This window comes from Manis javanica, chromosome X (genome assembly GCF_040802235.1).
Source record: "Manis javanica isolate MJ-LG chromosome X, MJ_LKY, whole genome shotgun sequence".
Lineage (NCBI taxonomy): Eukaryota > Metazoa > Chordata > Mammalia > Pholidota > Manidae > Manis > Manis javanica.
In genome coordinates this window covers 136,150,971-136,178,789 of record NC_133174.1, presented here as the reverse complement: position 1 = coordinate 136,178,789, position 27,819 = coordinate 136,150,971, and the positions used below count along the sequence as shown (strand labels likewise).

The following is a 27,819-nucleotide window of genomic DNA, read 5'->3' as shown; positions in this document are numbered from 1 at the left end:
TAATGCTATTGAAAGAGGCTCTCAGAATGAGCTGTGTGATTGTTTGTATACGCCCTGGCCTGTCCTTACACATGCACTTTGGGAGAAAGTTTTAAAAATCCTGTTGTTTATGAATTTTGTTAGCAAAATAACTTATTTTAGGTCAGATGAGCTAAATTTTTAACAACATTCTACATTATGATTAACAACTTTCGCTTACTGATCATTGGAATTATAATGGAATGTTTGACTTATAGCTGTTCTTTGACACGTCAGCCATTTGCACTACATTAGACCATGAAAAAGGCTTAGCCTGTTGGATAAGGAAGTCAGTTAAATTGTGCTATCATGACTGCATTCTGTTTAGAAAAGACATGGGATTAAGCAAGATCTAATTGAGCTAACATGACTAAAGCGAATCTAATTCCTTTTAATCAAAGGACTGTATAAATTACTGGTGTCTGCCTGCATATTCTGGGGGTAACTGTGTTTATATATTGATGAGTCATACTCGTTTACTTTGAAATGGTGCAGTTGTTCAGGAACAGTGACTCAAGCTCTCCTGTGTCTTTTCAATGATTTAGAAAAATTTATTCAAGAATTTCAACTGTTGCTTAAGTAAATCAAAACAAAGTCAGATTTTCAAAGAGATGGTGGCAACTAAATCATTCATTCTGTGGATAATCAGCATACTAGCTACACCACCTCCTGGAAGATATACTGATCTTATTAAGGTCACGCATGGTTTTTGGAATACAGAAAGTACTGCTTTCATAACTAAAAAATGGTGGATAGCTGTATACTTGGAAATGACTTTGATGAAAGCTCAGCTGTTCATCTCTGAAAGTCACTTTTTATTATTCTCTTTACCTGCCAAAGATATTATCAAACAAGCTGTCAAATTCAGAAGGGCAAAGGACTTCTTTGTACCTAGGCTGCACTATCCTGGCCCAAGATATTACAATGAAACAAAGCTACCAGCGTGCATGGAGCCATGTGGCAGCAGGGCCGCTGGATGGGGAAGACACCCATCCTATGTCCCAGGAGCCACAGACATGATCTCTGTGCACAGGAGGGGGCAGCCACTTAGTACAACCTCCCCATTGGTACAGTCTCCAGTGAAGATAGATGTTTAACATCTAAGGTTTCTCACATGCCCTTAACACAGTCCAGTCTCCTGGTATGCATGGGGAGCGTGCCTATCCAAGTCTGGGATCTCAGTCTGAACCTAGGATGTATGGCTGTGTGCTGTTTTCTGTATATGAAGATGGGAGAGTGTACAGATGAATGGAAAGTGAAGTGCTGAAAACAGATGAAATCACCCAGGGAAAGATAACTTAGAATGAGAAGATCCTGCTCAGGAGAGAACCCTGGGGCATATCAACCTTTAAGGGACTGGTAGGAGAAGAGAAGCCAGCAAAGGATACCAAGAAAGAATAACCACAGAGGGAATCTAACTGGAAACATTCACCTCATTATTAGCATGATCTCTATATACAGTATTCAACTGTGTTAAGTCATGTAAGACACTTCCAAAGAAATGAGGGCAGTTAGGGAAATAGGATTTCAAAGATTAAGGGAAAGTATGTTAAATATATGCTAAGAGGGTTCTGTTGGGGATGGGTAATTTTAGAAGTCAAATAAATATGTCAATTTTAGTTTTCTTATCCTCAAGAACATCTTATATTGCATCACATGCAACTTTGGTGCTGAAGTAGTGATTAAACAATTAACATTCCATATAATCCTCAGCTGAATAATTGCTCCATTTTCAGAAGTACATTTGAAAGGCATATTTAATAGATAAAGATGAGTAGAAATCACTTTGTATTCCCTGAAACTCCCCAGGTTTATCAATTTTAATGCCAGAAATTACTTTTCAGCTAAGGCAGGAATAAACTCTTTGTATATAGTGGGCTCCTTCAACAGAGTTGCACAATGAACCATTGGGTAGCAGCCAAAACCTGTCTTTATTCAATTCCCAAATTCAAAACAAAAAGATTTCATTGTGCAGATGGCCCAGTAAGAATTTGATGCAAGCTTTAAATATTTGCAGGGTTGTTCTGCTTATCTCTTGGATCAGATGATTACCAATGAACTCTAATATCTGGCTATTGTCAAGGATCTGACCCAACAAGGAAAAACACCACCACTTCATTTCTCATTTTAAATGCCTTCATTTTATGTTGTCTCATTTAATGAATTAGGCTACACTTCCTTCCATCAGACACAGACTTCTATATTCTATGAGCTTTCCCTTTTTGCCTTAGCTACCAGGAAACTCAAAGTTCAATTTATTGAACTTTCACTGAAATAGAGTTCTACAGAGTCAGAACCTTGCCCTGGGATGTCACAGAGCCCACCACAGTACCTCAAAGCCCTGAGAAGTCATTCATTCTCTTTCAGTAAACACCATCAGGCCTGAAGAACCTCAGTCAAGATCCATTTGCTTGTAAGCAAACTAGTCACATTCCTGTTCTATTCAGCAGTAAATAAAAGGGTGCTCATCTTTTCTTCAATGGAGAGAACTTTAGTTAGGTTTTAATATCTCTTCACTTGCGTCTGCTGTTACAATGATCTGGGTTTCTGATGCATGTTTAAATTATTTTTCCCATCTCTAGGTTTTAAAATATGCTTGAAATTAGAACTTCTAAACCGGCCTATGCCTAAAACTGTCTGCATGAATAAAATGAGAGGATAATTGAAATTTTCTACATAAGTCTAGAAAATTAACCCCCTACTACACAGGGCATACTACAGTTATGATTTCTCTTCCTGCATAAAACTAAAGATCTTAAAGGTCAGAAACCCCCTTTTATTCTCTGAAAGTCACTTTTCACATCTAATGCATACTATGTAGTCAATAAATTATTAGCACCACGTCTAATGCATACTATGTAGTCAATAAATTGTTCCTGAGTTGAATAGCATCAAATTATAATTCTTACCCTCCCTCCCTATACCAAAATAAAGTATTTGAGATGGCTTGGACTAGAAGGTACATAAATAGAAAAGGAAAAGCCAAGCTAACTTCGCTACCATGACATTAAATGTTACTGAACATTAAATTGAACTTTGAGCTTCTTGGTAGCTAAGACAAAAAGGAAGAGCTCATAGCATATAGACTTCTCTGTGTTTGATGGAAGGAAGCATACCTTCAGTCATTAAATGAGACAAATGGTTGCCAGATACTGAAACATGAAAAGGAATTCCTCTCATTGGTTCTGTTACAAGACCCTTTGAATTAAACTGTTTTCTTCACCAATTTTACAAAAAAATGCAAAGAGGATCTGCTCACGGCTTCTTTTGATGACAACTACAAAATAAGAGCAGCGCATTAAAATCTCACTCGGGGAAGATGTCTGCTTGTGGAGTTAGGAGGCCAGGTGAATAGCCCCAAGTGTGGGGGCTTTCCTGGGCCCTAAGGACATAGGGCCAGAGCTGGGAAAGCCTGGAGAATGGAGGACTGTCAATTCCCTTAGACAAGCTTCGTCCCAGAGCAGTTGTCTCAGAGGAACTTCTGACAGGAACTACATTGCAGAGAGTTCAAGGTTGAGTTCACTGGCAACACATTCTGAGTTGTTGATTGAAGGAAGATCCATATGCTTTGCATAAATAACAGAAATGCTGTGGCTATAAGTAGAAATTACCATGGTCGTTCTTAAGACACATACTGGTAAATTCAAAGCACTCACGAGCCAGGGTCAGGCACGGAGGGCCCCCAGATACACAACCTCAACAAGTCCACCATTGAATGATCTCCAAATAATGAGCAGCACAGTCCAGGTTTCCAGAGTCAACTCTGCCTTCTCACCATTAGAGGTGGGTAACAGTCAACCAGTTTTTAAACTTCTCAAGATGTAGATACGTGATCCACTGGAGAGAAAACCCAATGGGGCCTGAAATCCATTTATGTACACCTACATAAAACATTCTCATTATATACCATAGCAGCTTCTGATTCACACTAAAGGTTCTTTTTTGCCCTCCAAAGTCTTAGTCTTCCTATTAAGGAGCAAGGTATTCTTGGCAGTCTCGATTGACTATTATAAACATGGCAAAAATGAAATGCAGCCATTTCAGTCAATTATAGGCTTCTTTCAATTGGCCAATTCTTTACTTCCTGTTCTAGATAATTGGTTGATTCCTTAAAGATAACCTCTGCAGACATTATTTTCTAAGTAATCACAATTTCTCTATCATCAAGGAAGCACATTTTCCAAGTATTTTCAGGCATAAATTACATATCTGGTTTGTGGCTCATGACTAAGAGCGCTCCTTCGTTTAAGCTTTTTGTCTCTCGTTACTTCGGGCAATGCAAAGTTGCCTCAGTTTGCTTCTAATGGTTTCTACAAATCAGTAGTAGAATTTCATTGCAAGACTAATGTGCTAGGAGGCTATTGTATTGTAGTGTTTCTTTTTAATAAAAGTAGCTAAATAATTTAACTTTTGAGATTCATTTTTTCCTTTGATTTCATTGTGGCTAACGTATGAGATCTAGTCATTCCTTTTTTCCTAATCCTAATATTTGCACAGTTAATCTCTCCCAGCTGTAAGTTGCTATTTCTTTCCTTACTCAAATTATGATAATGGTAACACCTTGAATTTGTACAGCATCTTACAGACTTCGGAGCAAGGTCTCCCAGGTTGTCTGACTTGATCTGTACAACAACCACGGGAGTGAGCAGAGCAGCTTGGGTCTCCGTCTGGCTTCCACCTGTCCTGACCCAAGTGACCTCAACCTCTCTGGGCCTTGGCTTCCTCATTCTTGTTGAGCTGTGAACAGCTATCAAATGTTAGCTGCTGTTATCAGGTATAATTTTTATCATCAGGTTTCATTATTCACTGCAGAGAAGAGGAAACTACAGGTCAGAGAAATGAAGTTTCTTCCCCAAAGTCACACAAGAGGCATGTTTATCAGGTCTTCTGACTTCCTGTCAGAGGATAAACAGCTTCCTGTTACAGATAGATCCAGAATCACCCAGAACTGGGTCTAGATTCACTACACAGATAGGAAGCTGCAGAGAAGCTACCTCACCATTCTGAGCCTCAAATTCCTCACAGGAAACATGGGGGAAATGCATACTCCAGACATTATAAGGACTAAACAAGCACATATATAAAGCCCTAGCTCAGTGCCTGGCACATGGTAGGCACTTGGCACATGTCAGCTCTTCATTCCTCCCAATATTTCTACACTAACCTAGACATGGCAAATTTTTCACATTTTTCAGGCACTTTAGAAGACATCCTTCTCAACAGCATAGTATAAACTCAGATTTGAAAGTTATAAATAACAAAAGCAGCCACACAGAGGAGTTACCCACCACCACCCTAACGTAGGGGTGGTCAACATGTTTCCCATTCCAAGAGTGGTAGATGTGAAGCAAAGAAAGGAAATAAATCCACCAAGATCATGAAGAGCGCTATTTCTTCTTTCAGCCAAGAAAGAGCAGTGGGTCCTAGGGACAAATGCTCATTGGCTAGTTTATGAACCACCAACACTATTGGACAAGTGATCAGACCATGTTTTAGGCTTTTAGGGTGGCAAGAAGTTTACTGAAAGTCCTGACCCACCAGCAAGGTTTTGGATTTGTAATGTGATAAGCATTCCCACCACAACGCTACAAATTGTGGTAGGTCCTCATCTGCACCAGTGGACCACGGGCCAGCTCAAGAACTCCCACTATCACCAGTGTGTCCAGATACCCCAAGGGTGTCCCCACTGGTCCAGGTGCACATCAATTCTAGTATCACAACATGCGGGAAGGAAAGGCATAATCTCTAGTGATGTCCCTGGGAACCCTTAACGGGGAGACAGCACAAGATGGCAGCTGATCATCAAAGCCATGGTGAAAGAAAGAGAATTACTAGGTCGTCAGTTGTCAATAGTTGTTTTTTTCTTACATAACCTTGACTTGGGAATGAAGGCTCTTCCCTACCAAGAATCATAAAAGCAAACAGGCTACTAATCACACAGCAGGCCTGGCCCTGCACTAGACTAATGTTCCTACTTGTGTCTCTACCTGATGTACCGTTGTCATATCAAGACAGATGGCTTTTGAAAACTCCTGACAATGCTGGTAACAGGTTTGTTAATTGCCCACTCAAAAATAGAATGCTTATATCTAAAAATAAATATGCATCTATATGGCAGGTTTTGTTAACAAGAGATGGCATTTACCTTAAAGGTACAAGACCATTAATTCAACAAGATTTAAAATTACAAAAGGGACTAAAGCAAGGGTTCTACACCACATAATAGTGTTAAGTACAGAGAAGAGAGTAAATTATAAGAATGAGCCCCATGAATAAAGCTCAGTTTTCTAACCCACCCAAAGATAAAATGTAAAACTATCTGGTTGCTCCTCTTTCTCAAGAAGGGATGAAGGATCTGCCATCCTTTGACCTCTCTTCCATTTTCTGGAAAAAATGGAGGCCACAGCTCCCTGCCTTGCCCCAGTCTTCCTTCCACTCTCCTGCTTTGTTCTCATCTTAATATTCTTCCTCCCCAAGGCTCACCACTCTTCACATGCTGTCCACTCATTTTGTATTTTCTCATCTCCTCTGGGACCTTGCTCAACTCATCATCACCTCTTCCCGCAGTACTTTCACCTTCTCCTGCTCCACTGACACTGGTTTCTTCCCATCAATCCCTAAACATGCTTATGTTTCTTTTCTCCTCTCCTATTATTTCTCCCCTGACATTCTAACTTACCTTCCATTCTTCCCTCCATACAAACACTCTCTGCAAGGTCAAGTCTACCGTCACTGTCTCTCTTTCATTATTTTACCACTTCCCATTTACTCTCCAACTGCTGGCAGTTTGGCGTCCCACAATGACCACCACTATCAACAAATAAAACGACTCTCCCTAAGGCCACTAATTACCCCTTAACTGCCAAATCCTGACCACTTTCCAATCCTGACCTTTTCTGACCTCTCTGACACATGTTAAGTAGGAAATCCCTCCTCCATAAAATCCTTTATTCCCTTGGTTTCTATTAAATGATTCTCTCCTAGTTCTCTTCCTACCTCTCTGATCATTCACTCTTTTTTAGTTTCCTTTCCTGGCCTCCGCTTTTGCCACCTCTTTTACCCCTTAGCGGTGCTCCTACACAGGTTTCTCTCTTTGTCCCTCTCATTCGGTAACCTGTCTTAGTGATGAGATCATTCTCACAACTTCCGTTGCCACCTACCTGATAACACCTAACTGTCTCTTGACCACTCTCATTAGCTCCAGATCCATATATCCACTGCTACGAGAAAGCTCTCCCTTGATAGCCCACTGGCATCTCAAACCCAACATGCTCAAAGCAGTCATTTTTTTTCTCTGCAAGCACCAACCCTGTTGCTCTCCTGGAAAACTTGCTAATGATACCACCACCTCCTCAAGTCAAAAAGGTGGGGATCACTCAGTCCTATCCCACACGCCTCACGTCCAATCAGACACCCAGTCCCATCATTTCAACTTCTTTGCTCTGCCTTAGATCCTGCCTGCCAAGAATGCCCCCTAGCCAACTACAATAACTTCATTCTCTGCCTCTAGTTTCTCTTCCCTCCAACCCACACTCCATACTTCCAACATCATCTTATAAAATTCTTTGTCTGTCCTGGCCACACCTTGACTTAAAAATTTGCAATGAACTTCTCTTCATGTACAGAATTCTGTCCAAACTCCTTGGTATAAGGGGCAAAGTCTTCACTCACCTGGCTCCTGCCTGTCTCTCTAGCAGGTACCGCAGTCATGGCCTCACTCGGTCATGATGATCTCTGCCACTGGACAAGGGACTCTTTGAAGGCAAGGACTATCTCTTATTTCCTATCATTCACTCTTTTAAGATGTGACCAGCACATACTGGGCCCTCAATAAATGCTTGTCAAACTAATCATATCTTTAAATATATACATTCAAAAGTAGTGCTTAACTGAGTTAGGAAAAATACATTTTTGAGGATCATACTATTATTCATAAATTGAGAACTCGTAGTTTAGGTGCCCTAAGTCTCTTGGTCAGACTTACCAGCCTTGGAAGGCACCTGAGTGTCTCAGCCAGAAGCTGCTCCCCAATTCCGACCAAGGCAGCAAGACTGGTCTCACTGGGCCCCAATCCAAACAGCTTCCTCTCTACCCCAAAGTAGTATTTGTGCCTGTGCCATCCTCATTAAGAACACACCTTTACCGGAGTCACTCTCTCCTAAATGGTGCTCTTCTAAAATCACAATTCTTGAAATTTTTCTCTATTGTTGTTTTACGATCGACATCATTTTTGTTTCAATACAGAAAATTCCACTGCTACTAAATTGCAATGAAAACCAACTAGCTTCCAGCAATTCCACAAGAGTCTTCCTGCAACCCCCACCCCAAATAGAAAATTCAGAGGCAGTCACTGTGAAATCAATACGTGTAGACACAGCAGTATGATCATTACTGGAGCTACACACCAGCTAAAATACCTCTAGAAAATCGACTACCCTGCCCCTCTGGTGAAGGCAGTCTCCTAGCCCATGATGATTAAGCACTGGGAAAAGATGCCAGGCTTTCCCTTTCTCCTGGAACAGTGACTTTCAATGAGCACTCAAACCATTAAACAGCTGCCAACAGCCTAAAACAGGAAAGGAAAGCAGTGGCCTTGCAGTGGGTGGCCGTGGGTGGTGAGGTCTTCAGGGCCCGCCTTGCTGATCCTCAGTGGGGGATGGCATCAAGGGGGCATTCCCTGCTCTAGGAAGTACTGGGGAACAGAGAGATTGGAGATGGGAAATCTCACAACTCCCTTTCAAATCTGACTGTGTTCCCCAGAGAAATGGTTTATCTCTGAAGACTGCCCAGAAACTTGCGATGGCCCCCAATACAGTGTATGTGTAGATTTCATTTGTCAAATATATTCTCCCGGAAATGATTCGGGTGTTTTAAAAATAGATTCAGTGTTGATGAGTGCATTCAAAATTCTAACAAGCAACCGATTTCTAGAAAGATAAATTACATACATATTCAGCTACCTTGTAGGGCTCCCCAAAAAGATCAAAGCCTGAAGAAAAGAGATCATCTTCTTGCTGGACTTCTTCATTCCTCCGCTCCCATTCCCTTTTTTTAAGTGCACTACGGTCTGGTTCATAGTGACTGATAAGAAAAGAAACAGACAAAAGGAGAAAAAGATTAATTAGTCATGTAAGTCATGTAGATTTTTCCTGTTATCAAGAAGAAGAAGAAGAAAAAAAAATACAAGACCCCCCCAAATCGATACTGAACAGAGAGCAGAGAATCCGTTTTATACTGTCAGTGGGTTGAAGATTCTGACCAGCTCTTCAGAATACAGAAGAAAACAGGAACTTGCTTATTAGAAATTGTACTCATGACCACTTAAGTATGGCAGAATTCTCTCCTCTTATCCTTGCTTGATAACTATAGGCAATTACAGACTCCCCCAAAGTCAGTTCACAGTGCAGAAAGGTACTGAATTCAAGTTGCACTGTAATGCCAGCTGCATAGGGCTCAGAATTCACAGATGTCACGAAGTCCTGAAAGAAAGGAATTATCAAATATATTGTTGTACATAAACTGAAATTCTGTCCTGAGCCCGTAGCCAGAGTTAGCCTGTTGCAATGAAATCCCCAGGAGAGCTGAAGGACATTTTTTGGAAGTCCACACACAAAAAACAAACCAACCCCAAATCACTCAATCACTCACACTGCTTTTCGTTTTGTTGTTGTTATTTTGGTCTTCCCATAGTTTGAACTATAGGTGACTGGGAGGCTTTTTGGAAACTCTTGGGGTCTTTGTGTAACAAACAACTACCAAAGAAAGGAGGTGTCAAAAGCCTTGACTGGCCGTAACACACAAATGCTTTATCCGCACTAGGAACACTATGTAACGCTGCGACTCTCATCATCCCGTTTCAGGCCTTCCCACTGGAGGGTCACTACAAAAGCTCCGAGACAATATCTAGGATATGTTCTGGGCCCTTGGATTTTATAGCATGGAGTGCTTCCGTATTAGGAAAGCAATTATTTTCTTTATTGTGCAAGACGATGCATGTTAAGCGGTAATCTGTAAACCTCACAGATTACAGTTAATGTAGCGTAGTGAGGCTGGACTTTAGTTTGTTCATTGGGTTTTTTCCTCCTGACTTTGATTCTAATCTTACCCAAAGTGAGGACATACATATAGGAGGGGCCAATTTACATCATATAAATGTGTATAAAATGCCCAGCAGGTGGTATATAAATGTTGCTTTCCTTCCCCATATCAACACTGCCATGTTAAGATTTAATTAGATAATTGACATGCAAATGAACATAACAGCTAAAGGAATTACAAGCCATGTACTCATATAAAAGTACAGTCGACAGGTTTGAATACATCCCAAACTTTGAAGCCTATCACTGAGCCCAGTTTGCTCATGAGGATCATCACTTTAATTTACAAAATAAGAGCCCAGAGCATGAAATACCCGTGGCAGCTGAACTAGACATTGATATATATGGAGTGTAAGATGCCACTACAATGAATCATCACCTTTCTGCACAGGGATCCTTGAGCTGACTACTTCAAAGGGACTTTGATAGCCTTATCTTCTGGATAAAACAGCACTTCATTTCTCCATTTTAAAACAGTGGCAACATTTAAAGGATGTTTACATGTCCATTATGCTTTCATAATACAAACAGTGCCAAATACATAAAGAGCTCACTGGGCCCCTCCTGAGTTGCTCGGCAACTGCTACCACTGGGGAAAACAAAGCCCAGGCCCCACACCGGACCCCGCCTGGTCAAGAATGAGGCCCAGCCCAGATACTGGAAGGCAGCCTCTGGTCTCCGATGCCACCCACATATATTATGTTTGCTAGGGTCCTCTCCCATGTCCATTCACAAGTCGAGATCAGAACGCGCCAGCAGCTGCCATGTGCCACAATGTCTTTGTGTTGGGGGGTTGATGTGGCATCAAGCAGGCAGACCGACATCTTCAGCACCACGCATTGGCTGGGCATGATCCAAGCCCACCATCAGCTTGTAAACACGCGAGAAAGGTGGGGTGTCTGGGGTGGGGACGGAGGAGAGGGTCACAGCAGCACTCGGTGGGCTTGGGAGTGTGCTGCACAGGAGCAGGCCATTTGCTTCCTCTGCCTTCTGTGGCAGGGCACTCCACACACACAAACAGGAGCCCAAGGCTCGTCCTTCCGAGGAATGTGAGCAAGACGTCAGTGTGGTCACTCTCCGTTCATTCCGTGCAGCTGGCAGCCTGGATGGCGGACCTGCAGATCCTATTTAATTCTCCTGTGAACAGAACGGCAGTACTTTGGTCTCTTGGCTTTGCAAACGACCTTCCTTCTCTGAGGGAGACATATAATTAAAACCCTGAAGGAAAAAAGGAAGGAGAAGGAGGAACGGCAACGTGCTCCGACTTGCACAACAACCCTTTGCGTGGCCAGCCGACAGGGCGCTCTCTGTGCCTTCGACGGGGTTTGATTTGTTAGGAGGCTCTTCACTGCGTTTTGCAGCGGTTCATTAGCTACCAAATTCCAAAGGAAAATCTGAAAGCAGGCTGAGTGTGCACATGGGTGTTATCTGTTGCAAGAAAACTGCCTGCTACATTGTTGAACACTTATAACAAAGAACAGTTAATTCTCATATCTCTGGTGAGAATGAATTTAATCTCCATAGAGTTCCACTGCTCTTGGAAGGCAACCAAATATCTCCAACCTTCTCCTTTTTCGCTCAGCACGGAACCGTATTGATCGTTTCACGCAGCGAGGTAGACTGAAGAACGCACGGCATGGTGATGAGGCTTTCACAGCGTAGGACATCACTAATTTCTGACTAAGGCCAAAATTACTAATTTGAAGCACCAGCTAATTAAAACCACAGCTATGTATTTAGCCTCTTGTTATACCTACTGCAGTTTATAATTATGAGGACCTCTTTATCTACTCAATTAAAATTCTTATAATTCAGGCAGGTTGTGTTTGAACCTGTGGGCCTTGCGGAGACCACAGGAAACCCTGTGTCTGTCCCCTGATGATGTGATGTACCTTTACACTCCTGGGCTTGTTTTACAAAGAAACAAATGGGCTCCATAGCCCAGGAAGAAATAAATGCTCAAGCCAGAAATCTATGAATCACCATATTATTGGTCTGAACAATTCGAGTTTATTTTACTGATGAGGATAGAGTGAGAGTGAATTGGTCCTATCAGAAAATCCACTTTGATATTGGGAAGCTGAGCTGAAAAGCTCAACTCAAGGATTCTCCATTCATAGCAAGCTAGGATGTCCTGCCAACTTTCTTTTCCCAGTATGCCTGGAATTTGTCGCATTACGGTGGCCTAAACACCAGTGAGCACTCAAAGCTCAATTTGCTCTTAATTAACTAAACGCCTTTGGTCTCTCTCTAGCCAATCTTTTCGGAATCACTGCTTCACTGACATCCACACTAGCTGAGAGGAAAAGGCCAGAAAGAACAAGGTCCACTTAAACACATTACTCCAACGTGAGGCATGACACTAACACCCTTGCCTCAGGAAAGGGGCGTTGTATTAGCTCTGGCTTCACCTACCTGTCTGTTTCCCTGGCCTCGAGTAACAGAACAACTGCCCTTGTTAACCTGGGGGGAAACTAAGGCCACTCCTGAGTTGGGGGGAGCTATCCTGAGCCCTCGTCAAAGGACTGGCGAAGACAAATATGAACCTGTCCTTTCCATCTTCAAGCATAAGTGACTTCTTTTCTCAGATGTGGTCCTATCCTTGTCCTTAAACCCCATCTTGTACTCTCATTTTCATCATTAGAAGCCACAGGGTGCATTCATGGGACATATAACCCAGGGCACGTGTGCCGAGTCGCTGAGCTCAAGGAAGTTCAGTTACGCCGTCTTCATTAGCTCATGGTGGTGGCACACTCAGACTGAAAATGCAGGCTACTCTTTCAGAGCAGAGCTGTAGAGGAGGAAGACACATGAGCAGTCGTGTAGTTCCGGTCCCTTCCTTCATTTTCCAGATGAGGAAACTGAGCTCAGAGAGGTAATGGGCCTCACAGCAGTTTTGGGGCAGAACTAGGAGGTGGGACCCCAGGCTTCCCAGTTCCCAAACTAGTTCTCTTCCTAATGCCCCATGAGTCATACCTTCTGTCTCCCACATTTCCATCCCACTCAAGAATGAAAATTAGTCTCAGTTGCACTCTGTTGTCAACTTTCCTTAGGATTGTGTTGTATGAGAAATTGCCAGTAGGGAAAAACTTCAGGAATTTAATTTGCATCTGCATATAGAAAAACCATTAGTTTCCTTACACCAAAACGTACGGACCCTAAAGGGATTGTAAAAATTAATGACATCTGTGGGGAGAAGCTGAGCGAAGGAGAATGAAAATCAGTTTAAGTCCATTTGGCTTGTATTTCATGAAGTTTGAAAATCATTGTTCACTTAATCTGGTTATTTTACAAAGCTAGTTGGGGAAACACTAAAAAAAATACACTGATATTTTTAAATGACAAGTTTGTTTCAAAATACTGCTAATTAATACAGGATTGACTGTAGTAACCATGTACATGAAGGTGAATAATTCAGTCTCACTGGTTTTCTAATCTAACTGGCATGAAAATACTTTTGTTTTGGCTAATATCTGTAAAGGCATAAAAAATACATATTTAATTCACCCAAGGGACAAACTTGAGCTATAACTTACTCCTTGCGGTTCTCCTGAATCAACTTCTGCCTTCTGTAAAATGTGTAGATAACTATACTTACTCCGTGTTCCAGAATTCCAAGTGGTAGTTTTTTCAATATCTAGCCCTATTTTGAATTTGACACTGAGCCTTATTTTGAATCAGTCTTCACATGGCTTCTATTAGTTAAAAAAAGAAAATCTCTGCTATTCAATACCTTCAAAATCAGCTCCAAGTTATGTACTTATTTTATCTGCTAATATGCATGGGCACTTAAATGCAAAGAGCTAAATTGAAAACTATTTTAAAAAGCTAAAGACAGGCCATAATTATTTTCACAGATAGGGAAGGTGCACGAGAACCATGGATCTGGAGGTGTGAATGTGGCCTTGAAAAGGATTTTCTAGAATCAGTAGAACCTCTAAGTCATATTTAGACAGCAGGACTCATTGAGACCTCTGCATACATCTGCTCTCTTAAGCAAATGTACTGTCTCCCCACAGACACTGGCTCCCATTTAAAAAAGAAATCAAGATAGGAACAAAAAGGGAAGAAAACACATAAGATATTTGCTCTACACACCTGTCAGCTGCCCATCTGGCCATGCCAACTGCTTCAGGTCTCAGGGAACTGGGCCAGTGCTTATTCTTAGAGTTCCCTTAGATCTGTGCTTTTTAAAACAATGTATATACACCAATACTCCCAGAAGTCCTGGCAGGAAACAAGCTTAATATTCCTCCTTAGGGGCACCTGGGGGATACCCCATTCCCTCCACTTCTGATAACCAGAAGCAAAGATGTAGCACACCCAGAAACCTTGTGGAATCCTCCTCCCGTGGAGTCAGGCAGACACTCCGAAACCACGCCTCTCATCTTGCTTCTGTCCCACCTGCTCCCTTCTCTTCTCATCCCCACCCTCTCTTTCTTTTTATCATAACAGCTTTATTGGGATAGAATTTACATATTACTCGGTTCACTCGTTTAAAGCATGCAACCCAGTGGTTTTCAAATGTACTCACAGAGTTTCGTAACCATCACCATGATATAATTTTGGAATAATTTCATTGCCCCAAGAAGAAGCCCTGTATCCCTCAGTTATTGTCCCCACTGCCAACCTCCCAACCAGCTCGGCCCTGAGCAGCCACTAATCTACTTTTTCTCTTAATGAATTTGGTTGTTCTGGCCATTTCATACACATGCATGGAATTACACACCATGTGGTCTTTAATGCCTGCAGTCTTTCACTTAGTGTAATGTTTTTAAGGCTCCTCCACATCGTAGCTTTTACCAGACTCCATTCCTTCATAGAGCTAAAAAACAGTCCACGCTATGGCCAGTGCCGGTCCTCTGGTGCCCTGCTCATAAAGGGCGTTCACTCTGCGCGTTTGTAGTGATTTAACTGGGGTTCTCTATGTCTCCCATCAGACTTATTTCCTCCTTAAGGGAAAGGTCTGTGGCTTCTAAGTCACAGCATGCTACAGGTGAGCACAGCAAACCTTCCTGTACATAAATAAGCAATGTCAAATACAGATACAGATATTGTGAGGAAAACACTTTAAAAAACATGTTTGGCCTAGGACACAATTCTTTTCACTGGCCTGCCAAACTCCTCAAATGATGTCGTTAATACCACTAACAAATACCAAATACTCAAGCTGCAAAGGTAATTGAATTCATGTAGGAATGGTAAAAACCTAGTAAAAACCTAACCTGACATCAACTAAATAAATGGGCCCTGTTGTTTCTAAGAATTCTGCGGTGTGTCCCGATTCAGAGCATCTGCGTTGACCCTTTCACTTACAAGTCGCTGCATCATCTGTAAATCGCTTTACATTTCCAAGCCTCTGCTTCCTTATTGGTAAAATGGGAATACTCTTTCTCTGCTCTTTAACTATCAGGTAGATGTGATAGTGAATGAGGAGGGCTTGTGTAAACTACTAAAGGTTGCTCACATTCAATGGGTGAGACCGTGGGCACCCTGACTATACCACACAAAGCCTTACTGCACGTTAACTCACAAGCTCCGCAGCAACACCTGGTAAATCAGCAAGACAGGGACTATTATTTCCATTTCAGTATGGAAAACTGAGGCTCAGAAAATTGTTCTAGCCTATGAGCACTGCATCCAGGACATCACTCACCGAATCCGTCATGCAGTGTTCTTCCAAAAAGTATGCAATACTGCCACAAGACCTGCATATGCCAGAGATACTCATCATAGATAGCTTTCACAAGTTCTCTTCAGCCCACAAAGATTACAGCGAAATTTCATTATTGCTGAGGTCTAAAGTCTTTCTAGGAAAAGTCTTTCTTTACGAGAGTAAAGTACAATTCATTGGATATCCTCCAAAAATTTTTTCCGTAGACTCAAAAATGATCTTTCAGACAGGGGTACGAAATTGGCCAATAGGCAGACTTGATTCACAAGTTAATATTGACATGAGGTTTAACAGAATATTTTTGTTCATTGAAAATATTTCTAAATAGTATCAATCTTCTCTAGTCCGGTTCTCAGTTTTGGCTGCACATGGACAAGGTCTTAGAAATCCTCATGCACGGGTCACATGCCAAACCAACTGCATCAGAATCTCCCAGGGTGGGTCCCAGGCCTCCAACACAAAACACTCCTGGTCTTCGTACACGATAGCGTCATTCACTTATATATAAACGTCTCTATTGGACCCATTTGCGCATGCCTAAATCTGATAGACCCTTTAGGGAATAGGTGTATTCTTTTATGCCGAAATCTACATTGCTGATATGTGTCGCTGAAATGCCTTGAAGGTGAAAAGCAGGTCTCACCAGCTTAGACTTGGCATGCATAAGACCAACAGGAGCACTACTACTCTCAGCTGCTTCCTGGCTCCGGGCCGCTATGCTGAGCATATTATGAGCATTATCTTATTAATCCTCACAAAAACTCTGACAAGGTAATACCACCCTCATTTTGCAGTTGAGGAAACTGGGCCACATGAAACTCAGAGAGGTTAAGATGCTCAGCACCACACAATTAGTCAGTGGTGCATGCAGAATAACCACTGAGGCTGCCAGAATCAGGAGGCTGCCCTCCTAGCCGAAAAGAAGATGCTAGAAGGTAGAAGAGAATGCCACTGATGGAAAGGCATAACCACACATTCAAGCTTTGCTCACACAACAAGCACAGTACAACTGATCCCATGGGATGTCTGAGTCTCTGCAGAGCACCCTAGCTTAGAAGGGGCTCTTCAAACTAGGTAGAGATTCTTCTGACAACAGCAAGCACAGGTAGATGCTCAAAAGGTTATTGATCATTAACAATCCTGTAAGAGGGCACTAAAATTCCAGTTTTTAGAGAATTCCATTTTCATGGAAATACCATTTTTATAGAGAATGACCATGACTCTGGCAATCCAAAGGTTCCCATCTGCCTGCAGTGGTACTCAGCGTATCGATAACTTTCTAGAAGCCTGTTAAGATGTACTTTAAAAGCAGTCTTTCCAGTTAAATTAAATTCTTTTGTCCTCACACAATGTAACCGTTGGCTGAGAGACGCGGTCCAGTCTCCCTCACCGCTTGAGAGAGGTGTCTGTCTCCCCAGCAAGTCTTGCTTCTCTCCTCTCCCAGGCAGCTCAGAGTGTGTTAGCTTTCCCTCTACAACCATGTGCCTTTATCTCCTTCAATCACATGTCAAGCATCCCTCCTCTTCATGCTCAGAGACTCCACTACAGAAGATGCCACCGCACAACAGATAACTAGGCATCCCTGAGTTTCTTTTCTGTTTTGGTAACATTTTCTGAGGCTAAGTGTCTAATTTTCATTTTTATAGATAATCATTGAAAAATAACCCCAGTTCTGATCCAACCATTAAAAATGAGAATTTGCTATCACTTCTTCTGGCTCATCAACCCATCAGTGACACAAACCAGTATCTTGCAAGCACCTTGACTTCAATGTGGCCAAACCAAGAGAGTTGCAAGTAACTGCAAGATTCCAAAAATACTTCCTGAAGACTAGTAGGCCCTGAAATGGATACCACAAGCCAAGAAGAGACATAATCAGAGAGTGAATATAGTAAATGTATGTATTTATATAGTTATGGTTCTTGAATCAGTTCAAAAATTAAAAGTCTGTAATCAATATGATATAAAATGTTCTAACTCCCACTCATCAGCATCTGCCCTATTCCCCACTGCCGATAAGAGGTAATGATTTTCATTATTTTCTTGTTTATTCTTCCAGTGTTTCTCCATGTACTCTCTACTGTCAACTTGAAATTATCCCATTTATAATTCTCTCTTTACATTCATCAGAGTTGATGCTAATGCTGAGCTTTAAAGAGCTGCTAGATCTAAATCTTGATCTACTTGCAGGAAATGTGAGTATGCTTTTCATAATCAGAAATGGTTCTGTGGACACACGTGGGAGGACGAGGTGATGAGCTTTGAGTATTCTCGGTGGCTCAAAGGACATGGTTCGCTTGAATTCTGCCTCGTGGCAGTCAGGGTGCTGCCCAAGGCTTAGCTTGACCTTCTGCTCTTTTTTTTTCACTTCAAAAAATACAGCTTTGTTGAGATCAAATTTATATACCAATTCACCCATTTAAAGTATATAATTCAATGGTTTTTAGTATATTTACCACTGTCACCATATAGCTGTGCAACCATCATCACTATCTTATACCAGAACGTTTTCATCACCCCACCCCAGAAAGAAAGCCCATACCCACTGATTAGCCACTCCCCTTGGAGAACCAAGAACTTCTCTTTTCTGTCTCTACGGATTTGCCTATTTTGACCTTTCACATATATGGAATCATACAGCAGATGTACTTTTCTGTTTGGCTTCTTTAACTTAGTAGAATGTTTTCCAAGTTCATCTATGTTGTAGCATGTATCAGTACTACATTTCTTTTTATAGCTGAATAATATTCTATTATATGGAAAGACCATATTTTACTTAGTCATTCATCTGTTGATGGACATTTGGGTCATTCCCAATTTTTCACTATCATGAGTAAATTTGTTATGAGCATTCATGTATGAGATCTTGTGTGACCAGAGGCCTTCATTTCTCTTGGGTATATACCGAAGAGTGGAATTGCTGTGTTACATGGTAACTCTATGTCTAACTTTTAAAGGAACTACCAAACTTTTCCTTAGTGGCTGTACGATTTAACATTCCTACAAGCAATGTATGAGGGTTCCAATTTCTCCATATCCTTGACAACACTTGTTGTTATCTCTTTTTAATCATAGCTACCCTAGTGGGTGTGCAGTGGCATCTTGTGCTCTTGATTTGCATTTCCCTAATGTTTAGTGATGTTGAGCATCTTTTCATAAACTCATGGCACACTGTATACAGACTTCAGAAAAATGTCTACTCAGCTCTTTTGTCTCTTTTTGATTGGGCTGTCTTCTTATTATCGAGTTGTAAATGGTTCTCTATATATTCAAGATATAAGTCACTTATCAGCTATATGATTTGCAGACAGATTCTCCCATTCTGTGCACAAAGCATGACACCTGCGACAATGGGCTCAGGTGCCCTTAGAATGGCCATGCCAAATGGGTCTCCCTGGGCTCCTGGGCTAGAGTGGCTGCTCTCTGCCTCCCTCGCCACACTCTGTTCCACAGGAACCTGATTATACATCAGACCACCCCCCAGCTGATTTGATCAAAGCTTGTTTCCTGTTTCAGAGGGACATATTCATAAACCAGGCTCCTCTAATCAGATGCTCCCTCTGGACTTAGAATTGACCCTCTGCTTTTGATGATCTTTCCCCCAGCCCCAATGTATCCTGGTGCCGCCCCAAGTGCCGTATCCCCAGCTCCATACTGGCTACTTCTGCAGCCAACCTAGGCAGAATAACTCTGTCTTTCAAATTAGGAAAAAGCTGCCTGAAGTATTTCCTTTCTATGCCCGCTAAATAATCAGAAATTCTTTTCCAAGTCAAAGTCTTAATATAACTTGGCTTCTCATAAATGACACTTTAAAAAGGTGTCTTATTTTCAGTTAGCTGTAAGCAAGACAATTTCAGTAACTACTTAATTTAAAACAATATTTTGTCAGAAATTATATTCTTAATTACTTTTAAACTAAGGAAAATAATGTCCGTAATGACTAGTTTAGAACGGACAGTTTTAAGCTGACTCTATTTTCATGTCTCACCAAACCCTTTGATCAGCATGTAGTCCACTAATTCTTACCCAGGTAGATTCTGTGCCTTGAAGGTGTACCTTTGGGCCACTGCCTCTGCGGGGCACACTAGCCCCACAGAGCTCTGACCTGAGCACACAGCCAGAAGCAGGAGATCAAAACTGCAGCGAAGAATCGCCGGGGGCGGCCTGACTCTCCACCCTCCCTTCACTACCAGGACACCAGGCTCGTTTTCTCACACGGGACATGGACCTACAGTTGTGACTTTCTCCTGGGATACACTTCTCCCTCTTGCCTTGATGAGGTGCCTGACAAGGTGCCCCCCTGTTATGGGTTCAAGTGTATCCTCTCAAAATTCATACGGTGGAGTCCCGACCCCCAGTATCTCTCAGCACATGACCTAGGTTGAAAATGGCATCGTTGCAGGTGTAACCAGGTAAGTTAAGATGAGGCTGTACTGGAGGGGGTGGACCCCTAAGCCGGTGTGACTGGAGACCTTATAATAAGGGGATATTTGAATGCAGAGACACACAGGGAGAAGATGGCCATGTGAAAATGAAGGCACAACAGAACAAAAAGGCATCCTACAGTATGGGAGAATATATCTGTAAACAACATATTTGACAAGGGGTTAACATCCAAAATATATAAAGAACTCACATGCCTCAACACCCAAAAAGCAAATAACCTGATTAACGAATGGGCAGAGGATATGAAGAGACAGTTCTCCAAAGAAGAAATTCAGACGGCCAACAAACACATGAAAAGATGCTCCCCATCACTAATCATCAGGGAAATGCAAATTAAAACCACAGTGAGATATCACCTCACACCAGTAAGGATGGCCAGCATCAAAAAGACTAAGAACAACAAATGCTGGCGAGGATGCGGAGAAAGGGGAACCCTCCTACACTGCTGGTGGGAACGTAAGCTAGTTCAACCATTGTGGAAAGCAGTATGGAGGTTCCTCAAAAAACTCAAAATAGAAATACCATTTGACCCAGGAATTCCACTCCTAGGAATTTACCTGAAGAAGACAAGATCCCAGATTCAAAAACAGACATATGTACCCCTATGTTTATAGCAGCACTAGTTACAATAGCCAAGATATGGAAGCAACCTAAGTGTCCATCAGTAGATGAATGGATAAAGAAGAGGTGGTACATACACACAATGGAATATTATTCAGACATAAGGAGAAAAGAAATCCTACCATTTGCAACAACATGGGTGGAGCTGGAGGATATTATGCTCAGTGAACTAAGCCAGGCAGAGAAAGACAAGTACCAAATGATTTTCCTCATTTGTGGAGTATAACAATGAAGCAAAACTGAAGGAACAAAACAGTAACAGACTCAGAGACTCCAAGAAGGGACTAGCAGTTGCCAAGGAGGAGGAGTGGGGAAGGGCAGGTGGGGAGGGAGGGAGAAGGGGACTGAGGGGTATTACGTTTGGTGCACATGGTGTGGGGGATCATGGGGAAAACAGTGTAGCACAGAGAAGGCAAACACTGAATCTGTTGGCATCTTACTACACTGATGGACAGTGACTGCACTGGGGTCTGGGTGGGGACTTGGTAACATGGGTAAATGTAGTAACCACATTGTTTTTTCATGTGAAACTTTCATAAGAGTGTAGTATATCAATAATACCTTAAAAAATAATTTAATTAATTAAAAAAAAAAGAGAAAACGAAGGCAGGCATCGGGCTGATGATTCTCCAAGGAACGCCAAAGGTTGCCAGCAAACTGCCAGAAGCCAAGGCAGCGGCCTGCCGAGGATTCCCCCGCACAGCCTCAGAAGGATCCAGCCCTGGTGACTCCTCAATTTCAGACTTCGAGCTTCCAGAACCGGGAGACAAGAAATGCCTGTTGTTTAAGCCTCCCACTGTGTGGTACTTTGTCACGGCAGCCCTAGCAAACCAATATACCCCAAGACGGTCTTTCTGTGCTGGTTCCCGATGACCACGCTGGGCCTGATCACAGTGTGTGCAGGTAATCAAGACCTTAGGAATGACTTTTTTTACTCCAGACTCCATGTTATCCACCCCAGTGCATATCTCCTTTGGCTTTCCAGCTCCTCCCTCTTCCCCCCTGTCCTGCCCTGTCTGAGAGAACTGTGGGTGTTAAATGAAACTGTCACCCAACAGGAATAACGTGTTTCTGCTTCCCATTTATCTGGAAACGTGCCAAGCTCAGTGTTCGGCTCTCAATAAATATTCTTTGACTGAATGAACAAATGACAGGCAAACATATTTTTTCTGCCCAAGTTCAGTGACAAATGTTGACAACAATATTAATTAATATATTAATTAACTTGTCTATTTAATCAACAAACACTCACTGGGTGCCTACGTCACATTAGGCACCATGTTTGGTGCTCAGCAAAAAGTAAGACACAGTATGAGCCCTCGAGAAATTCACAGCCCAGAAGGGGAGGTAAATCCATTGCAAAATAATCACAGTCCAGGGGAACACATGCTATGACTACAGGAACAAAGTGCTGCGGGAACATTTTCAGGCTGGTGTGGGGTGGGAGGCAAAATCAGGCAGCTGTGTTCCTGCTAGTTCAAGTACACACTAACCAAGTGGCACTAAGGCTGTTCCCGTGGGACAAACCTAGAAGACAGAACAAGCGACTAGAGAAGCCCCCAAGCTCAGTCCCTCGGATTGTCCATGTTTGGCATAAAGGGTCAGCAACACTGGCAGGAAAACTGCAAGACTTCTTGCTCTTCGGGGAAGCGGGAAAATAAGCTGGGTCTTTGCAAATGCTGTATTCAAGGGTAAAACCCTAATTGCACTTGTGATACCAAGTGAGAGGAAGCACCTTACAGAAAGAAATGGATGACTGAGATAAGCATGTGAACGCCGAGCTCATAAAGAATAGATGAGATTTCAGAGAGAAGCATTTATTGTTTCCTGTGTTATAGCACATTGTCTCTCGATATGATTAGTTATCAGTCTCAGTTATCCAAAACTGGTATGAAATAAAGCGTTTACGCAGTTATGCTTCATTGATGTCAGCTAGGGGAGCATGAAAATCTCCATGAAGGTGGGTAATTGATGTGTAAATCAGAGCTCAATCACTCTGTAATAGAAATGGTCCCACTGAAAATATGCTTGTTGAACACAATCACATCGAAGCCAGAGGGAGGGAGGGAGGGAGGGAGGAAGCGAGGGAGAAGATAGAAGGCTTACTTATTAAAAATGATAATAACTGGCAATTTGTGCAATTTTCACTTCAGCAGAGGGCTGCTGTCAGAAATGCTTGAAGGCAAGTTGTGACCAATATATCCAGAGAGTTTCCTTCTGTTCTAATGAACTATTTGTGTTTTATCAAATGCTTGGAAACCCTGATGTGAATGTTTAAAAAGCAAATTAAAACAACACGTTCATCTTTTGAAACATGACACATGTTAATGACATCAGTGGTAGTAATTTGGTTAACAATGCTTATTCTAGGTAGGCTTGCTATTGTTATGAAAATCCTTCTGTCACTTGGCATTGCTTTCTGAAGAACAGTGAATACAAATGTTCAATGCCTTCCAACTTAATATTTTAATATTTCATATCGAAACAAAAAAAACATCATAGGTGATCAAATTGAAGTTCCTTTATTTCTATCGTCATTACGATCATTATCATTGTGATTACTTAAGGTGTTATGATAGGGTTTGGTGGCAGATTTTTCTTCCCATCTACTGTCCCCACTGGCTAAAAAATTCTCACAGCAAATACTGCTCCAGCGGGTTTAACAGCCAACATTCCCGCCAATCAATGTGAAAAAGAAAGCACTAGGTTTTTATTTTGTTTCCAGATCTTGTGAAAAGATCACTGAGTCAATATGAGAAGCAGGTTGATCCTAAGCATGTAGTGTGGATCCAGTGGATTTGTGCCCTGCACTCCCAGTCCGCACCCCTGTGTGCTCTATTCCTGAGCTTTGGCACAGTGCATGCACACACCCCTTACACGCGTAATAAGTACGTTACATGTGGCAGCATGGCGCAATGCATTGGTACGGATGTGCAGGGCCGTAGACATGACGTCACCTACTCAGCTTGTCATTCTAAAGCGTATGCTCTGATCTCTTGCCTCATGTGTAGTGCTGGCCCTGAACCCAAATATTCGCACCTGGCCAAAATGCCTGTACAAAGTGGACCTGCAGGGGGTTGTTATGAGGAGGGAGAAGAAATGGGGGGTTTGAAGGAGGGCTTAGCCTTACCTGCAGTGGGTATAATTTTTTGAAGGTGAGTGGATTCATAGATGATTGATGTCATTACAAAATAAATAAATGAACAAATCTGGTGAGTTAAAAATCTGGATTTTAAAATTTTGCTTCTCTTTGAAAGGCAACAGGATCTCACGTTTGCATGGTGCTTTTCACTTCACGAAGCACTTATGTAAGTATGCTCTTCTATGAGACTTGCAACCACCCTGAGAAATCGACAGGGCAGGCATTCTGACCTCCCACTTCACAGTTGAAGTCACTGAGACCCAGAAGGGCTAACTGCCTACCATTCTCACTGTCGCTCAGCTCATGAGGGGCAGAGCTCAAGAGCTCATGAAGGCAAACTGTCTGTATCCAGGAGCAGTTTTTTTGTTTGCTAAATGTGTGTGCTCCTGTTGCAAAATGTTTGCTGATTCTGTTCTTCCCGGACATGAGGAGAGTTGCTAAGGGGTAGAGAAAAGGGGCACTATTTTAAGTTTTTCTGAAGATAGCTTCCTCTGAGTTATCATTATTAATGGACTAGCTAATAATCCATAAATGTGCCTTTGTAGAAAGCAATGAAATGGAAGGACATATACAAGATGGACTTTGGGACGGCAGAGACCATGAAGTAGAAAGACCACAGAGAGGGATTCTGCCACTTAAAGATGGTGACCTTGAGCCAGTCCTTGGGCCTCTCTGAGCCTCCGTCTCCAGAGTTTACACATTAACGTCATCCTCCGAGCCTTCTAAAGAGCCCCCTATTCAAAGGAGGAGGAGGCCAGCTGAAAAGGAATGATTGCAAACTTCACCGGCGCAGTAGCCGCTAGCCTTAGCGCTCAGAAAGGGGCAAGACTTGGTAGGAAAATAGTTTTAAATATGGAATGAATAGTTTTCATACTGAGGGTGTGTTGAAATGATACTTGGCACATGTTGGGCCAAATAAAGCGGTATTAAAGTTGATTTCATCTGTTTCTTTTCACTTTTTTAATGTGACTACTAGAAAATTTACACTTATGTATGTGGCTTGTGTTTGTGGCTCGCAGTATACTTCCGCTCGACAGCATGGGCCTAAAAAGAGATCTGGTAGGGGTACTTGCTAATGCGCTTAGCTTAAACAACATGGGCTTCGTGCTCCGTGTCAGGGCCCTGTTACAGTCTAACCCATGGGTCCTCTTTTATTACCTCCCCTTCTCTATTCCCATTTGTTCCCCCAATCTCATTTTCATTTAGACCCTGGGCACATATGCCAGTGTTTATTTTCATGACTGCTATATTGTCTAATTGGTGCATTGTTGATCAATAATATGTGAGGTGTTGAGCTCTGTTTGTGTAATATGTTTAATATGCTTCTACCCAGTGCGCCATATGGAGGCACTGCACTGTATATTACAAGCATATTAATGCTAAGTCTCAATTGAGTATCACTGATGCATAGTAAACTAGTAAAACAAAATGATGCTAAGTAGCTGCTGAACATCATGGTCCCTAGTATTTTTAATGAGCATCGCAAACACGGTGCCGTTGTGTGGGGGCCAGTGCATGCCCCTCCCTGAAATATCAAAAGACCTAAAGCACTCTTCCAGGCTTAAAGTAAATTTCATCTTACAAAATGAAGGCACTTTCCAGGTACAGAAACTAAAGACTAAATAATAGAGTGGAACTTCATCTACCACTAACTGTGTGTTTAAATCTAAACTCTGTGTAGTTTCGAAGCCTCTACTGGTTGTTCTCTTACCAAGCTGCTTGTAATAAATAGCTGGGGAGAATTTTGATTAGCATAAGCCACCAACAGTTTCTTTCTACCTGTTTCACATACATTTCACACATTACTTCTAGAACTCCTCAGTTTACTGATATTTTCTTGGAAAATTGCCAGCCAATCTGTAGCAAAATTCAACTGTGCCTTTTAATATAAAACAATCATTGATTAACACATGCTGTTCAAGCCAGATGAATCAGCAGCCTGTGAGGATGAAGCATTTTATCAGAGCAACACACCGTTCGAATGCTCTGATAGATGCATTCACTTGCCGATGGGCACCGCGACAGGCCAGAGCACGGGCCCACACACAGCAGCACCTCGCACTCTTGTTCCTCAGCACACAACAACAAGAATGTAGTCAAATGAACAATTTACTGTGATTAGTTTAGTTTCATTTGTTAATTACAGATTCAACAAGAACTGAATGCTGAAGCGTTTAAGTATCAGATACCCATTGATCTATAGACCCCTACATGCTCAAGTAATACTGCAAGTCTAATATAATTTATTGTTACTTAGAGCACTGATTGGCCAGAGGAATTATACTCCAATAAATGATAGCACTGTCATTGAATCCACCTATAATTGCTTCCATTCATCGTAATGTATGCTCTAACGCAAACTGGGAAGAAAGGAGATGATCAACTTCAGGCTTCAGCTGTTTCAAATTCCACAGTGTGTCCCTAAGTTAATGGATGTTGAATATTATGCTGATAGATATGCTGTGTTGCAGAAGATGGATCTTCAGACAGATAGATATGCACCCACACTCATATATATTGTTGCATGTACAGAGATTTTCTATCTATCGCCGATGACCACTCGGTGGGCTTGCTTAGCTCTGTGGAAGCAGATGGGATGACTGCCAAGATTGGCCATGGTACAGAATCCTCAGTAACGCTGTGTCCTCTACTGCTGTACAGTGCAGGACACCGACCACTCAAGACGAATAGAATCCTCAGGCTATTCATTTCCCTCTGGAGTAGCCTTACCTTGGCCATAGTGACACGCAGAAAAATTGGGCCCAAACATTTGTGACTCATCCTCCTTGCTGCCTGACGCCCTTGTACCTGCCATCCAGACTGGGTGCAGAGTCCATTGTCTGCAATCCCCAGCACTCCGCAGTGCCTCCTCAACCTCACTTATGCAACTCTGATGGAACTGTTTACTGCCAGATGCATGGTGTGCCCTGAGACAGGCATCATAGGAGTTTCCTGTGGCTGCTGTAACAAATCACCTACTTGATGGCTTCAAACACACACATGTCTTCTCTTTTGGTTCTGGAGGTCAGAAGTCTGACATGGATCTCATTGAGCTAAAATCCAGGTGACAGCAGGGCTGTCTTCCTCATAAAGGCTCTGGGGGAGAATCGGTTTTCTTGGCTTGCCCATCTTGTAAGGGTTGCCTTCATTCTTCCGCCTGTGGCCCCTTCCTCTACCTTCAAGGCCAATAGTGTGGCATATTCCAATCTCTCTTTCACCTCTGCTTCCATCATCATCTCACTTCTTGGACTCTGACTCTTCTGTCTCCTGCTTCTAAAGACCCTTGTAGTCACATTTAAGACCCACCAGTACAATCCAGGATCATCTCCCCAACTCAAGATCCTGGGGCATTGGGGCATGGACATCTTTGGGGGGACACTCGTCTGCCTCCCACAGGTGTGACAGTGTAATCACTGCTGTTCCTCCCAGCATCTAAGGTGACTAAATGACATAGAGTTGGGGTGCAATATTCTCAGCAGAGGTGAATGAATGCAGGAGAATGATTCACTCAAACTTCCAAATGTCTCTTCTGAAAAGTATCTCACCCATCAAGGGCCCCAGGTGAAGGCCAGCACTCACCCACACCTGCTCCATCATTGAACTCCTCTTTGGTTCTCCAAGGCTCAAGGCTTTTCACCAGAAGGTATCTTTGGGAATTGCTGTGCCCCTCAAATAAGATAATGTATGTGAAAAGTTCTGTGAAGGTAAACTGCTCTCGCTGTGTTATTTAGTGTTATCCTTGTTATTGTTAAGAGAAGAGACACTAGATCTTGAGACAGGGAGGGAGGAGGGAGAAGGTCCTACTTCAACAGAGCTGTAAG

At 42.3% G+C, this 27,819-nt stretch overlaps 1 protein-coding gene across 4 annotated transcripts in view; it reads right to left on the bottom strand.

Moving 5' to 3' along the window:
* The window catches only part of AFF2 (ALF transcription elongation factor 2), a 438,865-nt gene that overhangs the window by 278,686 nt on the left and 132,360 nt on the right, over positions 1–27,819 (bottom strand). For 2 of the 4 annotated variants that reach the window (XM_017639874.3, XM_017639876.3), the window contains exon 2: positions 8,967–9,099. In XM_017639874.3, coding sequence (XP_017495363.2) covers positions 8,967–9,099 — 133 coding nt within the window. The remainder of the gene's footprint in view (positions 1–8,966; positions 9,100–27,819) is intronic. The other 2 variants (XM_017639875.3, XM_017639877.3) reach the window with 1 other exon arrangement.